This window comes from Mustelus asterias, chromosome 6 (genome assembly GCF_964213995.1).
Source record: "Mustelus asterias chromosome 6, sMusAst1.hap1.1, whole genome shotgun sequence".
NCBI classification, from domain to species: Eukaryota; Metazoa; Chordata; class Chondrichthyes; order Carcharhiniformes; family Triakidae; genus Mustelus; species Mustelus asterias.
The window spans coordinates 8,798,112-8,817,641 of record NC_135806.1 but is presented as its reverse complement, the minus strand read 5'-3'; the positions used below and the strand labels follow the sequence as shown (position 1 = coordinate 8,817,641).

The 19,530-nt window shown below is 47.6% G+C and overlaps 1 protein-coding gene across 4 annotated transcripts in view; it reads right to left on the bottom strand.

Annotated features, from left to right (window-relative positions):
* Nucleotides 1-19,530, bottom strand: part of hsdl2 (hydroxysteroid dehydrogenase like 2) — a 127,651-nt gene that overhangs the window by 10,684 nt on the left and 97,437 nt on the right. For all 4 annotated transcript variants that reach the window (XM_078214075.1, XM_078214073.1, XM_078214072.1 and 1 more), the window contains 4 exons: nucleotides 7,062-7,165; nucleotides 6,269-6,367; nucleotides 2,999-3,193; nucleotides 297-368 (listed from right to left, as the gene is read on the bottom strand). In XM_078214075.1, the coding sequence (XP_078070201.1) occupies nucleotides 297-368; nucleotides 2,999-3,193; nucleotides 6,269-6,367; nucleotides 7,062-7,165 (470 nt within the window). The remainder of the gene's footprint in view (nucleotides 1-296; nucleotides 369-2,998; nucleotides 3,194-6,268; nucleotides 6,368-7,061; nucleotides 7,166-19,530) is intronic.

The window sequence follows — 19,530 nt, the reverse complement described above, 5'->3', positions numbered from 1 at the left end:
TGCCCTCGAGATGGTGGTGGTTGAGCTGCCTTCTTGAACCTGCTGCAGTCCATGTGGTGTAGGTACACCCACAGTGCTGTTAGGGAGGGAGTTCCAGGATTTTGACCCAGCGACAGTGAAGGAATGGCCGATATATCTCCAATTCAGGATGGTGAGTGGACTGGAGTGAGTGACATGAATCACACACTAACCCTGCATTTTGAGAACAAACAGTAAGAACTCAATTCAATTCTGGTGGACATTAGTTCATCTGATCGCTGCCCTGGATGAAGCGTTGAAATCTGGAGGACACTCACCGTAATCCTGCATCTTCTTTGCTAGTTTCTCAGGTTCCACGTCCAAAAAGAAATCGGGGAGCAGAGGGTGACCTGTAACCAAACAGCGGGGGTTAGTCACATGCACTGCAGCACAATTAAGTCCAGGTTAATAAACTCCCCCCACTGAGGATTTGCGAGATAAACTGTTGTAAATACTCAGCAGGCCAGGCAGCAGCTGTGGAGAGAGAAACTGAAACAGAATGTACATTTCAGTTCTTTCATAAGGTCATTGAACTGAAACGCTTGCTCTGTTTTTTCCACAGATGGCTCCTGGACCTGATGAGAATTTCCCGCATTTCATCTTTTTATTTCAGATTTTCAACATCTGCGGTATTTTGCTTTCATTTTAGGATTTAAGATTTATTGAAATAACCGTTTGGAAGTTTTAATTGCCTCTCTTTGCCTCGGCTGCGCTCCACAACCAGCTGCACAGAGCGGGGAGCACCCACAAACTACTGGAGTACTGTAAAACAGGAGCTTACAAATCCGGGGTGGGTTTTCCCCTGCATCCCCACAGTGTGTTCAGTGGCAGCGGGGGTGATCCGCCATTTGCCAGCAGAGGGATCTTCCAGTCCCACCGCTGTCAATGGGTTTTCCCACTGTTCGCACCCTTCATCGTCAGGGAACCCATGGTGGGGGCTCGCCTTCATGGGGACCAGAGGATCCCTCCAATGGGAACAGCTGGAAAATATCGGCCCACAGAATCCCTACAGTGCCAGCAGGAGGCTATTTGACCCATTGAGTCGGCACCAACAACAATCCCACCCAGGCCCTATCCTATGTCTGCAACACCACGTATTTACCCTGCTCATCCCTCCCACACTTAGAGTGAATTTATCATGGCCAATCCACCTAACCCACACATCTTTGGACTGTGGGAGAAAACCGGAGCACCCGGAGGAAACCCACGTAGTCACGGGGAGAACATGCAGACTCCACACAGACAGTGACCCGAGGCCGGAATTGAACTCAGGTCCTGGCGCTGTGGGACAGCATTGCTAACCACCGTGCCCCCCAGGCGGGTGCATTGATAATTCACTGTGGACTAAAAGAAAATAAAGTTGAAGTTTATTTATTAGTCACAAGTAGGCTTAAATTAACACTGCAATGAAGTTACTGGGTGGCACAGTGGTTCGCACTACTGCCTCACAGCATCAGGGACCCGGGTTCGATTCCGGGCTTGGGTCACTGTCTGTGTGGAGTTTGCACCTTCTCCCCGTGTCTGCGTGGGTTTCCTCTGGGTGCTCCGGTTTCCTTCCACAGTCTGAAAGGCGTGCTGGTTTGGTGCATTGACCTGAACAGGCACCAGACTGTGGTGACTAGGGGAATTTCACAGTAACTTCATTGCAGTGTTAATGTAAGCCTTACTTGTGACTAATAAATAAACAAACTTTATAAAACTCTGAGCATCCCCGAGTTGCCACACTCTGGCGCCTGTTCAGGTACACTGAGGGAGAATTTAACATGGTCAATGCACCTAACCAGCACATCAGATAATTCGACCAACCTCATTCTCAGTGACAACCTGCAGTTGATTTCCACCTCACTAATTTGCCAAAAAGGAGGCAACAGTCTTACCACTCTTATCAAAATCACTGGCTCCTATCAAACCGACTCAACTGTTCAATCCCCCCTTAGCCTTTTCTATTCCTGTATTAAAGAAGAATCGACTGTGGACAATTGGACGAGCCAATGGCAATATCACTGGGCTAGCAACCCAGAGGGTCAAGCGAATAATAACTTCATTGCAGTGTTAATGTAAGCCTGCTCGTGACACTAATAAATAAAACAAAATACTCTTGAGAAATGGGTTCAAATCCCAGCATGTGGAACTTAAAATTCAATTAATAATTGCATGGTGGCACAGTGGTCAGCACTTTTACCTCACGCGTCAGAGACCTGGGTTCGATTCCCGGCTTGGGTCACTGTCTGTGTGGAGTCTGCACGTTCTCCCCGTGTCTGCGTGGGTTTCCTCCGGGTGCTCCGGTTTCCTTCCGGTCCACAGTCCAAAGATGTACGGGTTAGGTTGATTGGCCTTGCTAAATTGACCCTAGTGTCAGGGGGATTAGCAGGGTAAATATATGGAGTTACGGGAAAAGAGGCTGGGTGGGATTGTGGTCGGTGCAGACTCGATGGGCTGAATGGCCTCTTTCTGCACAGTAGGGATTCTCTGATTCAATTCTATGAAATCTGGAATATAAAGCTAGTCTCAATAACGGTGCCAGGCAACGATTATCATAAAAACCCAGTAGGTTCATTAATGTTCCTGTCAGAAAGGAAATCTTACCCAGTCTGGCCTACGTGCGACTCCAGAGCCACAGCAGTGTGGCTGACTCTGAACTGCTCTCTGAAATGGCTGAGCGAGACACTCGGTTCCAGAACAATTAGGGATGGACAACAAACTCTGGTCTTGTCAATGATGCCCACATCCCAGGAAAGAATAGCGCTAAAAAATATTGTAGCCAGTCTCTCAGAATTGTTCCCGTACAGCAGGAGGCCATTGGGCCCATCGGGTCAATGCCAGCTCTCCGTAAGAGCGATTTGTCTAGTGTTGTTCCCTCACCTCCTCCCCTTAGCCCTGCACACTCTGTCTTCTTTTGATACCTTTCCAGTTTCTTCTTCAATGCCTCGACTGAACCTTCCCCCCCCGCCCCGTATGTGGGCAAGACCCTCTCACGTACCTGGATCAACTGCGTAAACATCAAAGTCTTTGATTCCGTGTTCTTTCAGCAATTCTTCATCAATGAGAAAGTTGCCAGTAAATGACTTTGGTTTGGAGAAGATGGCATAAGCTGCGTCGGCCATGATCTCAGGTTTCCTGCACTGACTGCTCACATCCAGTCCGCCCAGCATGTCCATTGCAGCTGTATGAATCGCTGGAGATTATACACACAAGACAAATCGTCAACATATAGATAAATTACGAAAAACTTAACAGCTCCATTCATTCGTGGGACATGGGCGTTGCTGGCTGGCCAGCATTTATTGCCCACCCCTAGTTGCCCATGAGAAGGTGGAGGTGAGCTGCCTTCTTGAATCGCTGCAGTCCATGTGTTAGGGAAGGAATTCCAGGATTTTGACCCAGCGACTGCGACGGAATGGCGATACATTTCCAAGTCAAGACGGTGAGTGGCTTGGAGGTGAACTTGCAGATGGTGGTGTTCCCATGTATCTGTTGTCCTTGTCCTTCTAGATGGAAGTGGTTGTGGGTTTGGAAGGTGCTGTCTAAGGATCTTTGGTGAATTGCTGCAGTGCATCTTGTAGATAGTACACACTGCTGCTACTGAGCGTCGGTGGCGGAGGGAATGGATGTGGTGCCAATCAAGTGGGCTGCTTTGTCCTGCATGGTGTCGAGCTTCTTGAGTGTTGTTGGAGCTGCACCCATCCAGGCAAGTGGGGAGTATTCCATCCTGACTTTTGTTCCTTTTGACTGCAGAGTCAGATCATAGGTATCAGCGGTGTGATGTGATCAGCTTGGTGCCAGAAAGTTACTGGGTGCTCAGAGACGAATGGAGTCACAACCAACCAGGAGACCATTTGATTGCGGGGTTCAGGGAGCCGGTGGCAGGTCTGCGATGGTCTTTACTGCAGTCCGACCTGATCGCTCGTGATCTTACTCTGGGGGAAATCTGGGATTAGTGGGGAGTGCAGCTGCAAGAATTAGCCACTAACCCGACCTCGTCTGTCTCGTGCCATCTCTGCTACAGGATGATCCTTGTTGGAAGGGAGCAGTCGAGTCCACTGTGATAATTACCCCTCAAGCTATTACTAAAAATAGATCATCTGGTCACAATCATATTGCTGTCTATGTGGGATCTTGCTGTGCATACTGTGTGGCGCATTCCCTTATATTACAGCACAGGTGTGACGATCCTGTGCCCTTAAGAAATGTATTTGTGTCATTTACTTACTGGTGCCACTTTGTCTCTAAACGGGAGCCTACACGTTGACGCTGCAGAAGCATAATTGATCCTAACTACTGGAATGTCTGTTTTAATCTGGGCTAACACAGTGTTGTTATCTTTGTGTTTTCCCCTGGGATTTTTCAGGGTAGGGTTTGATAAGGTTGATTGACAGGAAAGTCATGTGACTGGGCAGGGCTAGGCTTACAGTGAGACAAGCTCAGTTGCTGCTTGGGATCTTGAGAGGGAGAGAAGTAGCTCTCTGTCTCTTTCTTGCTCTCTCTGAAGATTGGAGACTGGGACCTGCCAGAAAATAGGTCTCCTCCTCTGAAGCTCTGCTGTTTCTCTGGAGGCTGCTGAATGGGGAGTCAGAAGACAGGGTATCTTTCTGTATCTCTGTCCAAAGTAAAAGGCTAGAAATCTAGCATCAGCACAAGCCTATTTTTTTATGCGAACTGATTCTGAAGAAGGATTTATGTCTGCTGGGTTACTGCTTAAATTGGGACGATAGAGATAGCTGGCTGCTAAGAATTATACCTTGTCATATTTAAGTATTTCAATTGTTAAAAGTTATGCTAATTCTTTTTGTTACATTTTAACTGTGTTGTTAAAAATAAGTTTGTTTTAATAAAAGCTTCCTAGGGGGTTAATAGAATCACACTTGGAGGGAAACACCTTATGCTCGCACTAATGCCAAAATCAAAAAAAGTTTGGGTTTAGGATACTTCATAACATACCTTGGAGTTTCTGATCTGGTCCCTAACACATGCACTTCAGAGCACCTCAGGAGCTGTAAAATACTTTGGGATGTCCCGAGCTGTGAAAAGCACAATATAAATGCGAGCCTTTCCTTTGTAGCTCTTGTGCTAAAGTAGATGTAATGGATTCACTGATGGATATTTTTCTAGATCGGTACTTCTTTGGCTGTTTTCTTTATTGTTGCAGGAGAAAGTGATAGTAAATATCTCATTTTGGTTCTCTTTTCATATATATTTTTCCCCAAAGATTGTTGGGCTGTGGTCTGTAATATCTTATATGAAGTCTGACATGTGGAGTGTGACATACACTTTGTCAGATGTTTGTGTACAGACAGTCTTCAATAAAGAGTGCAGGAGGGCATGGCAGGAGCAGCACCAAGGCAAGCCTAAAAATGAGGCGTCAACCAGGTGAAGCTACAACACAGGGCAACTTGCACGCCGAACAGCATAAGCTGCAAGTGATAGACAGGGCTAAGCGATCCCACAACCAATGGATCAGATCTAAGCTCTGCAGTCTTGCCACATCCAGCCACGAATGGTGGTGGACAATTAAACAACTCACTGGAGGAGGAGGCTCCACAAGTATCCCCGTCCTCGATGATGGAGGAGCCCAGCACATCAGTGAAAAAGATAAGGCTGGAGCATTTGCAGCAATCTTCAGCCGGAAGAGCCGAGTGGATGATCCATCTCGGCCTCCTCCAGTTGACCCCAGTCTCCAGCCAAATCAATTCACTCCACATGATATCAAGAAACAGCTGAAGACATTGGATACTGCAAAGGCTATCGGCCATGATAATATTCCAGCAATAGTTACTTAACTCCAGAACTTGCTGTGCCCCTGCCCAAGCTGTACCAGTGCAGTTACAACACTGGTTTCTACCCAGCAATGTGGAAAATTGCCCAGGTATGTCCTGTACATCTGAAACAGGACAAATCCAACCTGGTCACTTACCGCCCTTTTAGTCTACTCTCGATCATCAGTAAAGTGGTGGAAGGGGTCATCAACAGTGCTATCAAGCAGCACCTGCTCAGCAATAACCTGCTCACGGATGCTTGGTTTGGGTTTTGTCAGGGTCACTGACCTCTGATCACTGACCTCGTTACAGCCTTGGTTCAAACATGGATAAAAGAGCTGAATGCCAGAGGTGAGGTGAGAGCGACTGCCCTTGGCATCAAGGCAGCAATTGACTGAGCATGGCATCATGGAACCCTAGCGGATATGAACTCAATGGGAATCAGTAGGAAAACCCTCCTCGAGTTATATCTGCCTCAAAAATCAAATCGCTCTTACCTGTTTTTGGCCACAGGGCATTGATTGCGATTTCTCCTCTGAATTCCTCAGCCATTCCCAAAACACACATCGACATCCCATATTTAGCCATGGAATACGCTGAGGGAGTGAGAGAAGACACGGAATCATTAGCACCTTCATCTGCACCTCTGTACAGGAAGTGGCAGGGAAGTGATCTGTATGTGTAACATTGTTGAGAAAATTCTTCAAAAGTTAAAAGTAAAGTTAGTCAGAAGTAAGGCTTCCATTAACACTGCAATGAAGTTACTGTGAAATTCCCCTAGTCGCCACACTCTGACGGGTGTTCGGGTCAATGCACCCTAACCAGCAGGTCTTTCAAGTGTTATTAGAATAAGAGTATCACAGGCGCACTGTGCCTGTGCTGACTCTCGGGAAGAACTATACAACCAGTCCCACTTTCCCCACAGCCCTGCAGCTTTTCCCTCACAAATCATCTATCTCATCACCTTTTGGAACATTCTGTTCATTCCATTTCCACCGTCCTTTAAGGCAGTGCGTTCCAGGTCATAATGACTCGCTGTGTTAAAAACAAAATTCTCATTTCACCCCTATCTGGTTTTTAGCAATCACCTCCAGTGTTCGCTGTTCATTGACTATCTGCCACTGGGAAACAGTTTCCACCTAATTATTCTATGAAAATCCCTGCGCGATGTTAAATATCTCTGTCAAATCTCCCCTTTACCATCCCCGCTCAAAGGACAATATCCCATCTCGTCCAGTCTCCTCATGAAGAACTCGGTGATAATGTATAAACACTCCCACCCATGCTTACCGCAGTGATTCTTGAACCAGATGGGGTTCATGTTGAGTGGGGGACTCAGATTCAGAATGTGGCCATTTTTGCTCTTCTTCAAGTAAGGAATGCACAACTTTGACCTAAGACATGAGAGAGAGAGAGAGAGAGAGAAATGAAGTGGGTTGCAACGCAAAATTAAACAATTCATCAAATTTTAGATTAATGTACTGATCTTTCAATACATGAACAGACATTCAATCGTAGAATCCCTACAGTGCAGAAGAGGGCCATTCGGCCCATCGAGTCTGCACTGACTCTCCAACAGTGCATCTTATCCTGACCTTATCCCCATAACCCCATGTGAAAATCCCCTAGTCGCCACACTCCGGCACCTGTTCGGGTACACTGAGGGAGAATTTAGCATGGCCGATGCACCTAACTAGCACGTCTTTCAGACTGTGGGAGGAAACTGGAGCACCCAGAGGAAATCCACGCAGACACGGGGAGAACGTGCAGACTCCGCACAGACAGTGACCCAAGCCGGGAATCGAACCCAGGTCCTTGCTGTTGTGAAGCAGCAGTGCTAATCACTGTGCCACCGTGCTGCCCACATGTATTTACCCACTAATTCCCCTAACCCACACATTTGGGGCAATTTAGCATGGCGAATCCATCTAACCCATACATCTTTGGACTGTGGGAGAAAACTGGAGCACCCGGAGGAAACCCACACAGATACAGGGAGAATGTGCAGTCTCCGCACAGAAATGACCCAAGCTGGGTCCTTGATGCTGTGAGGCAGCATCGCTAACCATTGTGACACCAAAAGCTCAGCTTTTGAAAGTATTCACGATGCAAATATTCATTTTTACGGAACTTATTTTTACGGTTAGGAGCCAATCAGCATATCGTGCCTACGCTTTTTTCTGCATCATTTATTACACAATCTCAGGACACCTCAAAGCCAATGAAGTACGGGACAGTGTCTCAAATCGAGCTGTCTAAAAACCAGACATTTTTAGAATGTTGTACACCTTGTTTTAAAAAAGACATCTGGGCCATTCGGCTTGGCGCTGCCTTGGCGCGATGGGGCGCCTGCCTTTTTATCCCCTTTGCTGCTTGCGCCAGTCTGTTCCCGCATTCCGAGCAACCCCACCCCACCTGTTTTCACCCAAACACCCTGACCCAAAATCCATCAAGATCTAAAATCCAGCACAACCTCGATCTCCAGGTTGCTGAGTTTGAAACACTGTACCTGTACTTTTAAAGTTACTTTTAAAACATTTGGACACTCACTGCCCCAATGCAGGTTCAATAATAACCTGCAAATAGAAATTAGATAGCTCTTTCAAAGAGCTGGCACAGATATGATGGGTCAAATGACCTCCTCTGCTATTCCATGCTACAACTCAATGACAAACGGGTCTTTGTTAAGGGCGATATAAATAAGGAAAATGGGTTTGGAACATCGGGCGGCTGATGTTCACTCGAAGTTTCAATTGATGCAAAGTCATTCGGTAACATCAGACTAAGCATCACCCGATCTACAATTCGGACTGTTAAACATACTGACGATCAACCTAGGGGCAGCACGGTGGCACAGTGGTTAGCACTGCTGCCTCACAGCGCCAGGGACCCAGGTTCAATTCCCATCTTGGGTCACTGTCTGTGCGGAGTCTGCACGTTCTCCCTGTGTCTGTGTGGGTTTCCTCCGGGTGCTCCGGTTTCCTCCCACAATCCAAAAATGTATGGGTTAGATGGATTCGCTATGCTAAATTGCCCCAAATGTGTAGGTTAGCGGAATTAGTGGGTAAATACATGTGGGCGGCACGGTGGCACAGTGATTAGCACTGCTGCCTCACAACGGCAAGGACCCGGGTTCGATTCCCGAATGGGTCACTGTCTGTGCAGAGTCTGCACATTCTCCCCGTGTCTGCGTGGGCTTCCTCCGGGTGCTCCAGTTTCCTCCCACAGTCCGAAAGATGTGCTGGTTAGGTGCAGTGACCATGCTAAATTCTCCCTCAGTGTCCCAAGATGTGTAGGTTAGTGGGGTAAATATGTGGGGTTACAAGGATAGGGCTTGGGTAAGATGCTGTGGCGAAGAGTCGATGCAGACTCGATGGGCCGAATAGCCTCAGTCTGTACTGTAGGGATTCTATGTCTTCTACACTGAGACATCGGGCAGGATTCAGCAATGATTACTCCTGCAAGTTCTAATCTGAACCTGCTTTCATTTTCAATCTGTAACAAAATTCTTCCAGAAATGTTGCTTTCTACGATAAAGGACATGCTAAAATTACACGGTTTTCATGGAAGCTTAGTCAGTTCCAACATCGAGATTACTCCCTTGCCTGTGAAAGGAAAGTCCCCTCGCCATTGTCCCTCAAGAAACAATTACTTTATATACATTTCATTATTACTTCCGGGTAGTTTTGCTTCTTGGTAGTGTTGGTTGGGAGTGCTCTTCCCTCTGAATCACAAGACTCGGGGATCATGTCCCACTCCAGGGCTTGAACACAAAACTTAAGGCTGACATTCCACTGCAGGGCTGAGGGAGTGCCACCCTGTCGCAGGTGCCATCTCTCCAGTGAGATGTTAAACCAGGGCCCCATCTGCCTGCTCGGGTGGACGTAAATACACCCACTACTCAATTTCAGGGGTCTCCACGGTGTCCTGTCCAATATTTATCCCTCAATCAACATCAGTAAAACACAGATTATCTAGTCATTATCACATTGCTGTGTGCTCATTGGTTGCCGGGTTTCTTACATTACAACAGTAATCACATGACTAAAAGTACTTCAAACTGCTTCGAGATATCCGATGGTCACTTTCTGATTTTATTTTATTTATTATCACATGCATTGGGATGCAGTGAAAAGTATTGTTTCTTGTGCGCTCTTCAGACAAAAAAAAACATTCATTTTAAAGTTTATTTATTAGTGTCGCAAATAGGCTTACATTAACACTGTGAAAATCCCCAAGACGCCACAGTCCGGCGCCTACACTGAAGGAGAATTTAGCATGGCCAATGCAGCTAACCAGCACGTCTTTTAGACTGGGAGGAAACCGGAGCACCCAGAGGAAACCCACGCAGACACGGGGAGGACGTGCAAACTCCACACAGACAGTGACCCAAGCTGGGAATCGAACCTGGGTCCCTGGCGCTGTGAGGCTAACCATTGTGCCACCGTGCTGGCCATATAGAGTACATCAGGGAGAAGGAAGGGAGAGGGTGCAGAATGTAGTGTTACAGTCATAGCTCGGGTGTAGAGAAAGATCAACTTAAGATATGGTAGGTCCATTCAAAAGTCTGATGGCAGTAAGGAAGAAGCTGTTCTTGAGTCGGTTGGTACGTGATCTCAGACTTTTGTATCTTTTTCCCAAAGGAAGAAGGTGGAAGAGAGTATTTCTGGGGTGCATGGGGTCCTTAGTTATGCTGGCTGCTCTTCCGAGGCAGCGGGAAGTGTAGACAGTCAATGATGGGAGGCTGGTTTGCGTGATGGACTGGGCTTCGTTCACAACCCTTTGTAGTTTCTTGCTGTCTTGGGCACAGCAGGAGCTATACCAAGCTGTGATACAACCAGAAAGAATGCTTTCTATGATACATCTGTAAAAGTTGGTGAGAGTCGTAGCTGACATGCCAAATTTCCTTAGTCTTCAGATTGATGATCTAGACACCTAGAAACTTGAAGCTCTCAACCACTTCCACTTCAACCCCGTTGATGTAGACAGGAGCTGTCTCCACTAGTCTTCCTGAAGTCGATGACTATCTCCTTCGTTTTACTGACATTGAGGAAGAGATTATTGTCATTACACCAGTTCACCAGATTCTCTATCTCTTTCCTGTACCCCATCTTGTCATTGTTTGAGATCCGACCCACTATGGTGGTGTCATCAGCAAACATGAAAATGGAGTTGGAGGGGAATTTGGCCACACAGTCATAAGTGTATAAGGAGTATAGCAAGGGCCTGGGGACACAGCCTTGTGGGGCACTGGTGTTGCGGATAATCGTGGAGGAGGTGCTGTTGCCTGTCCTTACTGATTGTGGTCTGTGAGTTGGGAAGTCTAGGATCCAGTCACAGAGGAAGGAGCCGAGCCCTAGGCCACGGACTTTGAAGATGAGTTTCATAGGAATAATGGTGTTGAAGGCTGAGCTGTCATCAATAAATAGAAGTCTGACATTGTTATCCAGGTGTTCCAGGGTTGAGTGCAGGGGGCAGGGAGATGGCATCTGCTGTGGACCTGTTGCGGCGATAGGCTAACTGTCGTGCATCCAGGCAATCTGAGAGGCTGGAATTGATTCATGCCACGACTAACCTTTCGAAGCACTTCATAATGATGGATGTCAGAGCCACCCGGTGATAGTAATTAAGGCACGCTGCCTGGCTTTTCCTTGGTACAGGGATGATGGTCTCTTCTTGAAGCAGATGGGACCTCAGATTGGTGTAAGGAGTGGTTGAAGATGTCTGCGAATACTCCCGCCACCACGCAGGATCTGAGTGCTCGTCCGGGTACCCCATCCGGGCCAGTCGCTTTCCATGGGTTGCCTTTCGAGAAGGCTGACCTGATGTCTGTGATGGTGGCCTCGGATATGGGCTCAGCCGAGGCCTCTCGGGTGGAGGGCATGCTCTCGCTGACCTCTTGCTCAAAACAGGTGTAGAATGCATTGAGCTCATCAGGGAGGGGTGCGTTGGTGCCGGCGATTGTACATGCCTTCAACTTGTCACGAAAGGTGCTATGTAAATGCAAGTCTTTCTTTCTTTATCCTGACGACACCAATGTTTAAAGAGTCACGAGGAATAGTTCCTCTCTTCAGCAACAAATAACAGGTCACACATCCGTCAGGGTTGAAGTGTTTTCAGAGTACTGCATTCAACAATAGGTGTTTTTTAAAAATTAAGTCGTAAGCTCCCTCAGGACTCTTGTGATGAGAGTCAGTGTGCCTTCAGCCATGGCAGCAGACAGAATGTTCACAGTATTGCTGCCTCATAAGGGTTATTTTCTGTTAAGTTATTAACTGGACAGTGTTTCAAAGGTCCAAGGCTGATGCTGACTAGATAACAAAATATTTTTCGATCGTCAAACGCTTTGGGTCTCAAAATAGAGCAGCAAAGTCAGTGACAACTGAAGCACAAAATGAAAACTTGCATTCACATAGCACCTTCCATAAATTCATACGATATAGGAGCAGAATTAGGCCATTCGGCCCATCGAGTCTGCTCTGCCATTCGATCATGGCTGATATGCTCCTCATCCCCATTTTCCTGCCTTCTCCCCATAACCCTTCAACTCATTACCAATTAAATATCTGTCTAACTCCTCCTTAAATTTACTCTCTGTCCCAGCATCCACCGCACTTTGGGGCAGCGAATTCCACAGATTCACAACCCTTTGGGAGAAGTAGTGTCTCCTCAACTCTGTTTTAAATTTGCTGCCCCTTATCCTAAGACTATGACCTCTCGTCCTAGAATGTCCCACAAGAGGAAGCATCCGCTCCACGTCTACTTTATCCATACCTTTTATCATCTTATCTATCTCAATTTGATCTCCTTAGTACAATGTGATGCGCGATAAATCACATGGGAGGCAGGATGTACCCGGGAAATAAAGGCTTTTATTGCCAACAATAACGGAGCTACTATATACAGTATACAATCCCAGACTAAAGGGTCACCAGGCAGAGCAGTGACCTTTATACCTCTCCCGGAAGGCGGAGCCAACTGGGGTGTACCATTGGACTATATTAACAGGTAGAACAGCCCAACCCTAACCCCAACAGTAACATATCTACAGACTCATAGTACTGGCCAGACCATGGCTCAGCACTCCTGGTGGTAACCAACAATGGTTCACCACACAATGGCTGCGAAATCCACCAGCAGCAGACTGGGAGAGAGGGAGAGTGCAGGGACTTTGTAGAATCCTGTCAGTGGAGCTCACGCTCAATCAACCTTCAGCATCATTCTCCACCCTGCTGTTTCTGATCACCAAAACATCTTGGGAGAATCTTAGAATCCTACAGTGCAGGAGGCTATTCAGCCCATCGAGTCTGCACCAACAGCAATCCTATCCTATCCCCGTAACCCCACATATTTAGCCTGCTAATTCCCCTGATGCTAAGGGACAATTTAGCATGGCCAATCCATCTAACTCGCACGTCTTTCAGACTGTGGGAGGAAACCGGAGCACCCGGAGGAAACCCACGCAGACACGGGGAGAACGTGCAGACTCCACACAAGACAGTGACCCGAGGCCAGGAATCGAACCCGGGTCTCTGGTGCTGTGAGGCAGCAGCACTAACCATTGTGCCACCGTGCCGCCCACATGTGGATGGACGGAGAATTATGGGGAAGGTACAGAACAGAAACAGGTAATTCGGCCCATCTGGTCTGTACTGGGGTTTATGCTCCCGACCAGCCTCCTCCCCAGCCCACTTCATCTCATACCATCAGCGTAACCATCGATTTCTTTCTCTCTCATATTCTATCGAACTTCTCCTTAATTGTACCGATGCTCAGCCTCTCGCTCTGCAGAGAACTCTCTTGCCCTGTAGCGAGCTCTCTTGCCCTGTAGCGAGCTCTCTTGCCCTGTAGCGAGCTCTCTTGCCCTGTAGCGAGCCCTCTTGCCGTGTAGCGAGCTCTCTTGCCACTGCAAACCTTGTAGGTGTGGGAAAGATGGTTTAGAGAAATTCTGATTTCAAGAATCAAGAATCCTACAGTGCAGAAGGAGGCCATTTGGCCCATCGAGTCTGCACTGACCACAATCCGGCCAGGCCCTATCCCCATAACCCCATACATTTACCCTAGCTAGTCCCCCTGACACGAAAGGGCAATTTAGCATGGCCAATCCACCTAACCCACACATCTTTGGAGTGTGGGAGGAAACCGGAGCACCCGGAGGAAACCCACGCCATGTCCAGTTTTGGCCTTACAGGGCTCTAATCGTAGAGCAATAGGCCATTCAGGCCTTGGTGTCAATGTTGGCCCTTTGGTACAGGTATTCAGTTAGTCCCACCACCCCTTGGTGTCCTACCAAGTACTTATCCAAATATCTTTTGAAAGTTACAATTGCATCTGTTTCCTCACCCTTTCGTAACAACTTGCCGTGTAAAGGACACATTTCCTCAATGTGCCTTTTGCCAACTAGCTTCAAACTGTCTCCTTTGGTTACCGCCCCCTTCCCTCACTGGAAAGTGTTTCTCCCCATTCACTCAATGGGAACCCTTCATGATGTTGAATCTTTGCTTCCTTCAGCTCCTCTGACCCAAGTCAAACGACTAAGCTATGCAGCGTGACCTCCTCCTCCACCTCTAGGGATTCTCGCGGCAGCGTCAGGTCGGGTTTTGACTCCAGTTTTGAGCTGAATTCACACAATCATTACAGCACTGGAGCAAAGTGAAACTACAGCAGTGTAAACACACACCCTTCAGAGATATTCATTAGCCAGCGGTGTCAGGTTTCAAAGCTGCTGCTTTGTTTGATTCCATTACCTGCCTGGAAGTCCAACAGCACGTTTGTTTATTTTGTCTGGGCCACCATTTTGTGAGCAGCAGCAGCAGACATTTTGTGAAAGTCCCACCTTGGGAGGCTAATTATGACACTGAGCATTTTGGTTACAGGTTCAATGTTGAAGAAACAGAACTGGTTCGCTTAGTGAATTCGGAAACAATATTATACAATTGTACAGGCCAAATGTCTGGAACAAAATACAGTTTCCTTTACCCATAACTCCAAAAACTGCACTTTTTTTGACCCTCCTTGACCTTTTAGTGCAGGAAGTTTATCTTTGCAATTTTTTGTGGTGAACATGTCAAAAAGAAACTGATTACATGTACCGTCTATTTATTATTCATTGACACATCTCACTTTTCTAGCCACTTTATTGACTTTAGACTATAGCTAACCTCAGCCTAAGCTACTGTAATGTTTAAAGACCGTATCTGAAATGATCCGAAATCCAAAATGCAATTGGGCCCAAGGGGTTTGGATAAGGGATGTGTGAAAAACAAGATGTAATTGTGTTTTTCAAAACAGCAAAGTTCATCATTGTTTTTAAATCCCTCCTCTCCCTCTCTCTGTAACCTCCTCCAGCCCCTACAACCCTCCCCCTCCCTGTAACCTCCTCCAGCCCCTACAACCCTCCCTCCCTCTGTAACCTCCTCCAGCCCCTACAACCCTCCCTCTCACTGTAACCTCCTCCAGCCCCTACAACGCTCTCTCTCTCCTTGTAACCTCCTTCAGCCCCTACACCCCTCCCTATCTCTGTAACCTCCTCCAGCCCCTGCAACCCTCCCTCTTTCCCTGTAACCTCCACCAGCCCCTATAACCCTCCCTCTCTCCTTGTAACCTCCTCCAGCCCCTACACCCCTCCCTCTCTCTGTAACCTCCTCCAGCCCCTACAACCCTCCCACTCACTGTAACCTCCTCCAGCCCCTACAACGCTCTCTCTCTCCTTGTAACCTCCTTCAGCCCCTACACCCCTCCCTATCTCTGTAACCTCCTCCAGCCCCTACAACCCTCCCTCTTTCCCTGTAACCTCCACCAGCCCCTATAACCCTCCCTCTCTCCTTGTAACCTCCTCCAGCCCCTACACCCCTCCCTCTCTCTGTAACCTCCTCCAGCCCCTCCGAGAGTGTGGTGCTCCTCCAGTGCTAGTCTCCTGGGCATTCCTGATTTTACTCGTACCAATACCAGTGGCCATGCCATCAGCCACCTGGGCCCTAAGCTCTGGAATTTCCTCCCTAAACTTCTCCTCGTGAGGCTCCTTCAAAGCTTTTAATCACTTTCTCAATATCTCCTTACGTGATTCGGCATCGAGTGTCACAGAGAGTAACTCACCTCCTGACTCCCCAAAGCCTGTTCACCATCTACAAGGCACAAGTCAGGAGTGTGATGGGTTACTGCCCTTTTGCCTGGATGAGTGCAGTTCCCAAAAACACTCATGAATCACTTCACTGAGGACAAAGCAGTCCGCCTGATTTGTACCCCATTGCCACTTACATCATCCACTCCCTCCACCACCGACACACAGTGACAGCCGTGTGTACCATCTACAAGATGCACTGCAGCAACTCAACAACTGCACCTTGCAAACACACAACCACTACCACTTGGAAGGACAAGGGCAGCAGATACATGGGAACACTTCCACCTGCAAGTTCCCCTCCAAGCCACACACACCATCCTGACTTGGAAATATATCGGCCGTTCCTCCACTGCTGCTGGGTCAAAATCCTGGAACCCTCTTCCTAACAGCACTGTGGGTGTACCTACACCACATGGACTGCAGCGGTCCAAGAAGGCAGCTCACCCGCCATCTTCGCCAGAGGGGTGGGTAATAAACGCTGGGCTAGCCAGCGACATCCTCATGCCATGAAATAAGAAAACAAATGTATGGCTAAAAGTTATTGCAGAAATCATTTATAAACTTGGCAGTCCTTGCAGATTTCAAATGGTGTTTTTCTGAAATCTCCAGCAGGCCACCAGATGGAGCAGTGTACTACATGATGTTCTATCTGTGAGCAGGCACACAGAGCGACGTGGATCTAACAACGTTACTGCAAATGGAAGGTAATTAGTCAGTTAGACTGGCCACCTCCATCTCGAGGTTATTGAAGAGTTGGGTGCAACCAGAGAGGCATTAACAATCTACATTGTTCAATTCAGGACAGCACAGGGTTGTGTCCATTTACCAGAATGGTAGCTGGAGCTCCAGGGTTAAAATAGGAGGAAAGATTTCACAAACAAGGGTTGCCTGCCCTTTGATCAAATTGCTCCTGTACCATCTAAATTAGAGTGCTTGAGCATTGGCCGTGCTAAATTCTCCCTCAGTGTACCCGAACAGGTGCCGGAGTGTGGCGACCAGGGGTTTTCACAGTAACTTCATGACAGTGTTAATGTAAGTCCACTTGTGACACTAATAAATAAACTTAAACTTAAAGTTTAGAAACTGATGGGGCTATTTTATCCTTTCCTGGGATGTAAGCGGTGCTGACAAGAGCCAGAATTGTTGCTCATCCCTAATTGTTCTTCTTAGAATCACAGAATCCCTACAGCAAAGGAGGCCATTCGGCCCATTGAGCCTGCATCAACTCTCTGGCAGAGCATCTTACCCAGGCCCCATCCCTGTAACCGCACATCTTTATCCTGCTAAACCCCCTAACCTGCACATTTTTGGACACTAAGGGTCAATTTAACATGGCCAATCCACCCAACCTGCACATCTAACAACGTTACTGCAAATGGAAGGTAATTAGTCAGTTAGACTGGCCACCTCCATCTTGAGGTTATTGAAGAGTTGGGTGCAACCAGAGAGGCATTAACAGGAGGAAACCAAAGACTTCCTTCCACGAAAGATGCTTGTGAATCAGGTAGATTTTTACAACAATCGATGATAGTTTCATGGTCACCATTACTGAGACTAGCTTTCAATTCCAGATTTTATGACTTGAATTTAGAGCTGCTGTGGTGGGATTTGAACCCATCTCCTCCAGGCCATGAGCCTGGGCCTTTGGATTATTAGTTCAGTGACTAGACCATCATCTTCCCCCATTGATAGGTGGATAAAGAGCAACTTCGTTGTGATATTGCTGTCTGCTAATCTTATTGTAGAAAACCATTTCTCACCAACTCAACTGTCCTCCGAGTGATGCTCATCCAGAAGAATCATAGAATCCCTACAGCACAGAAGGAGGCCATTCGGCCCATTGAGTCTGCACTGACCAGAATCCCACCCAGGCCCTATCCCCACAACCCTGTGCATTTACCCTAGCAAATCCCCCTGACACTAAGGGCAATTTAGCACGGCCAATCCACCTAACCCACACATCTTTGGAGTGTGGGAGGAAACCGGAGCACCCGGAGGAAACCCACGCAGACACGGGGAGAACATGCAGACTCCACACAGTCACCTGAGGCCGGAATTGAACCCGGGTCCCTGGCGCCGTGAGGCAGCCGTGCTAACCACTGTGCCACCGTACTGCGTGTGAGAGAGTGAGAGCGATCACACACCAAGGCTTGCAAGAGCAAGTATGTACAAGAGAGAGAGAACGTGTGAGAAAGAGACAGCAAGAGAGAGAGAGAGAGAGAAAGCATGTGGGCCAGAGAGCAAGTGAGTTTGTGTGAAAGGCTGAGAGTTGGCGTGCTATACCCTCACATTTGCACAGTTGTGTGTCTGTAAAAATATATTATCCCACAAAGCTGACGTCAACCTCCTTAAAAAGCAGAGAACCACATGATCAGGACCCATCCTGATGTTGCTTTCCTGCTCTGCCACAAACCTTTAGAAGCACGTTTCATTTCACATGGGGGTAAATAGCGCAAATTGCTTTCTCATGTCTGTTTACATGCAGGAAAAAAGTTTCTGCAAACATCTGCAGCATTGCACTCCTGGATCATGATATTAATAGCACTGTAACGATAGCAACCAGCTCACGTCCCTAGGTGTATGTGTGTGTTGTGGGAGTGAATCCTGTTGCTATGCTCCACCTTATTCCATTCACACAATAGAGTCTAGCAATCGCAAATGCAAAGGTAGTGTTTCCCCGTCTTACCCTTTGAGCTAATGTGGCAGCTGGTGTACAATTGATCTTGGGTGACACAGTGAATACGTCTTGTATTAACTATTTTTCTTTAAATATTGAGTGTGGATGACAAGGGGGGAATCATTTACCATCAGCGATGACTCACTTAGTAACACTAGCGCCTGAACCAGTAGGTTGTTGCTTTCAAGACCCCCTCCAGAGACTCCAGCACACAAATCCAGCTGACACTCCGATGCAGTCCTGAGGGATCGCCACACTCTTGGGTGTGACATTCAACTTAGGCCCCAACCACCCTCACAGGTACACACAACAGATCGGGTTTTGCGAAGAAGAGCCTGGTGTCATAGAGTCATATAGCAATACAGCACAGAAACAGGCCCTTCAGCCCAACTGGTCCATGCCGACCCTGGTGCCCTCCCAGCTAGTCCCAATTGAGTTTGAATTCTGTAAATGGATATTCTTCCTATCCTGATCAGTTATCCGTCCTGGCTCATCCTTTCCTCAACCAATATCACCAAAAGAGATTTATCCAGTCATTTCATAGAATCATAGACTCCCTACAGTGCAGAAGAGGCCAATCGGCCCGTCAAGTCTGCACCGATTCTCTCACAGAGTATTTTACCCAGGCACTTTCCTCCATCCTATCCCCGTAACTCACACACATTTAGCACGGCTAATCCATCTAACCTACACATCTTGGAGCAATTTAGCATGGCCAATCCACCTAACGCGCACATCTTTGGACTGTTGGAGGAAACCGGAGCACCCGGAGGAAACCCACGCAGTCACGGGAAGAACGTGCAAACTCCACACAGACAGTGACACAAGGCTGCAATCGAACCCTGGTCCCTGGCGCTGTGAGGCAGCAGTGTTAACCACTGTGCCACCATGCTGCCCATTGCTTTTTTTAAATTCATTCATGGAACATGGGCGTCGCTGGCCGGGCCAGCATTTATTGC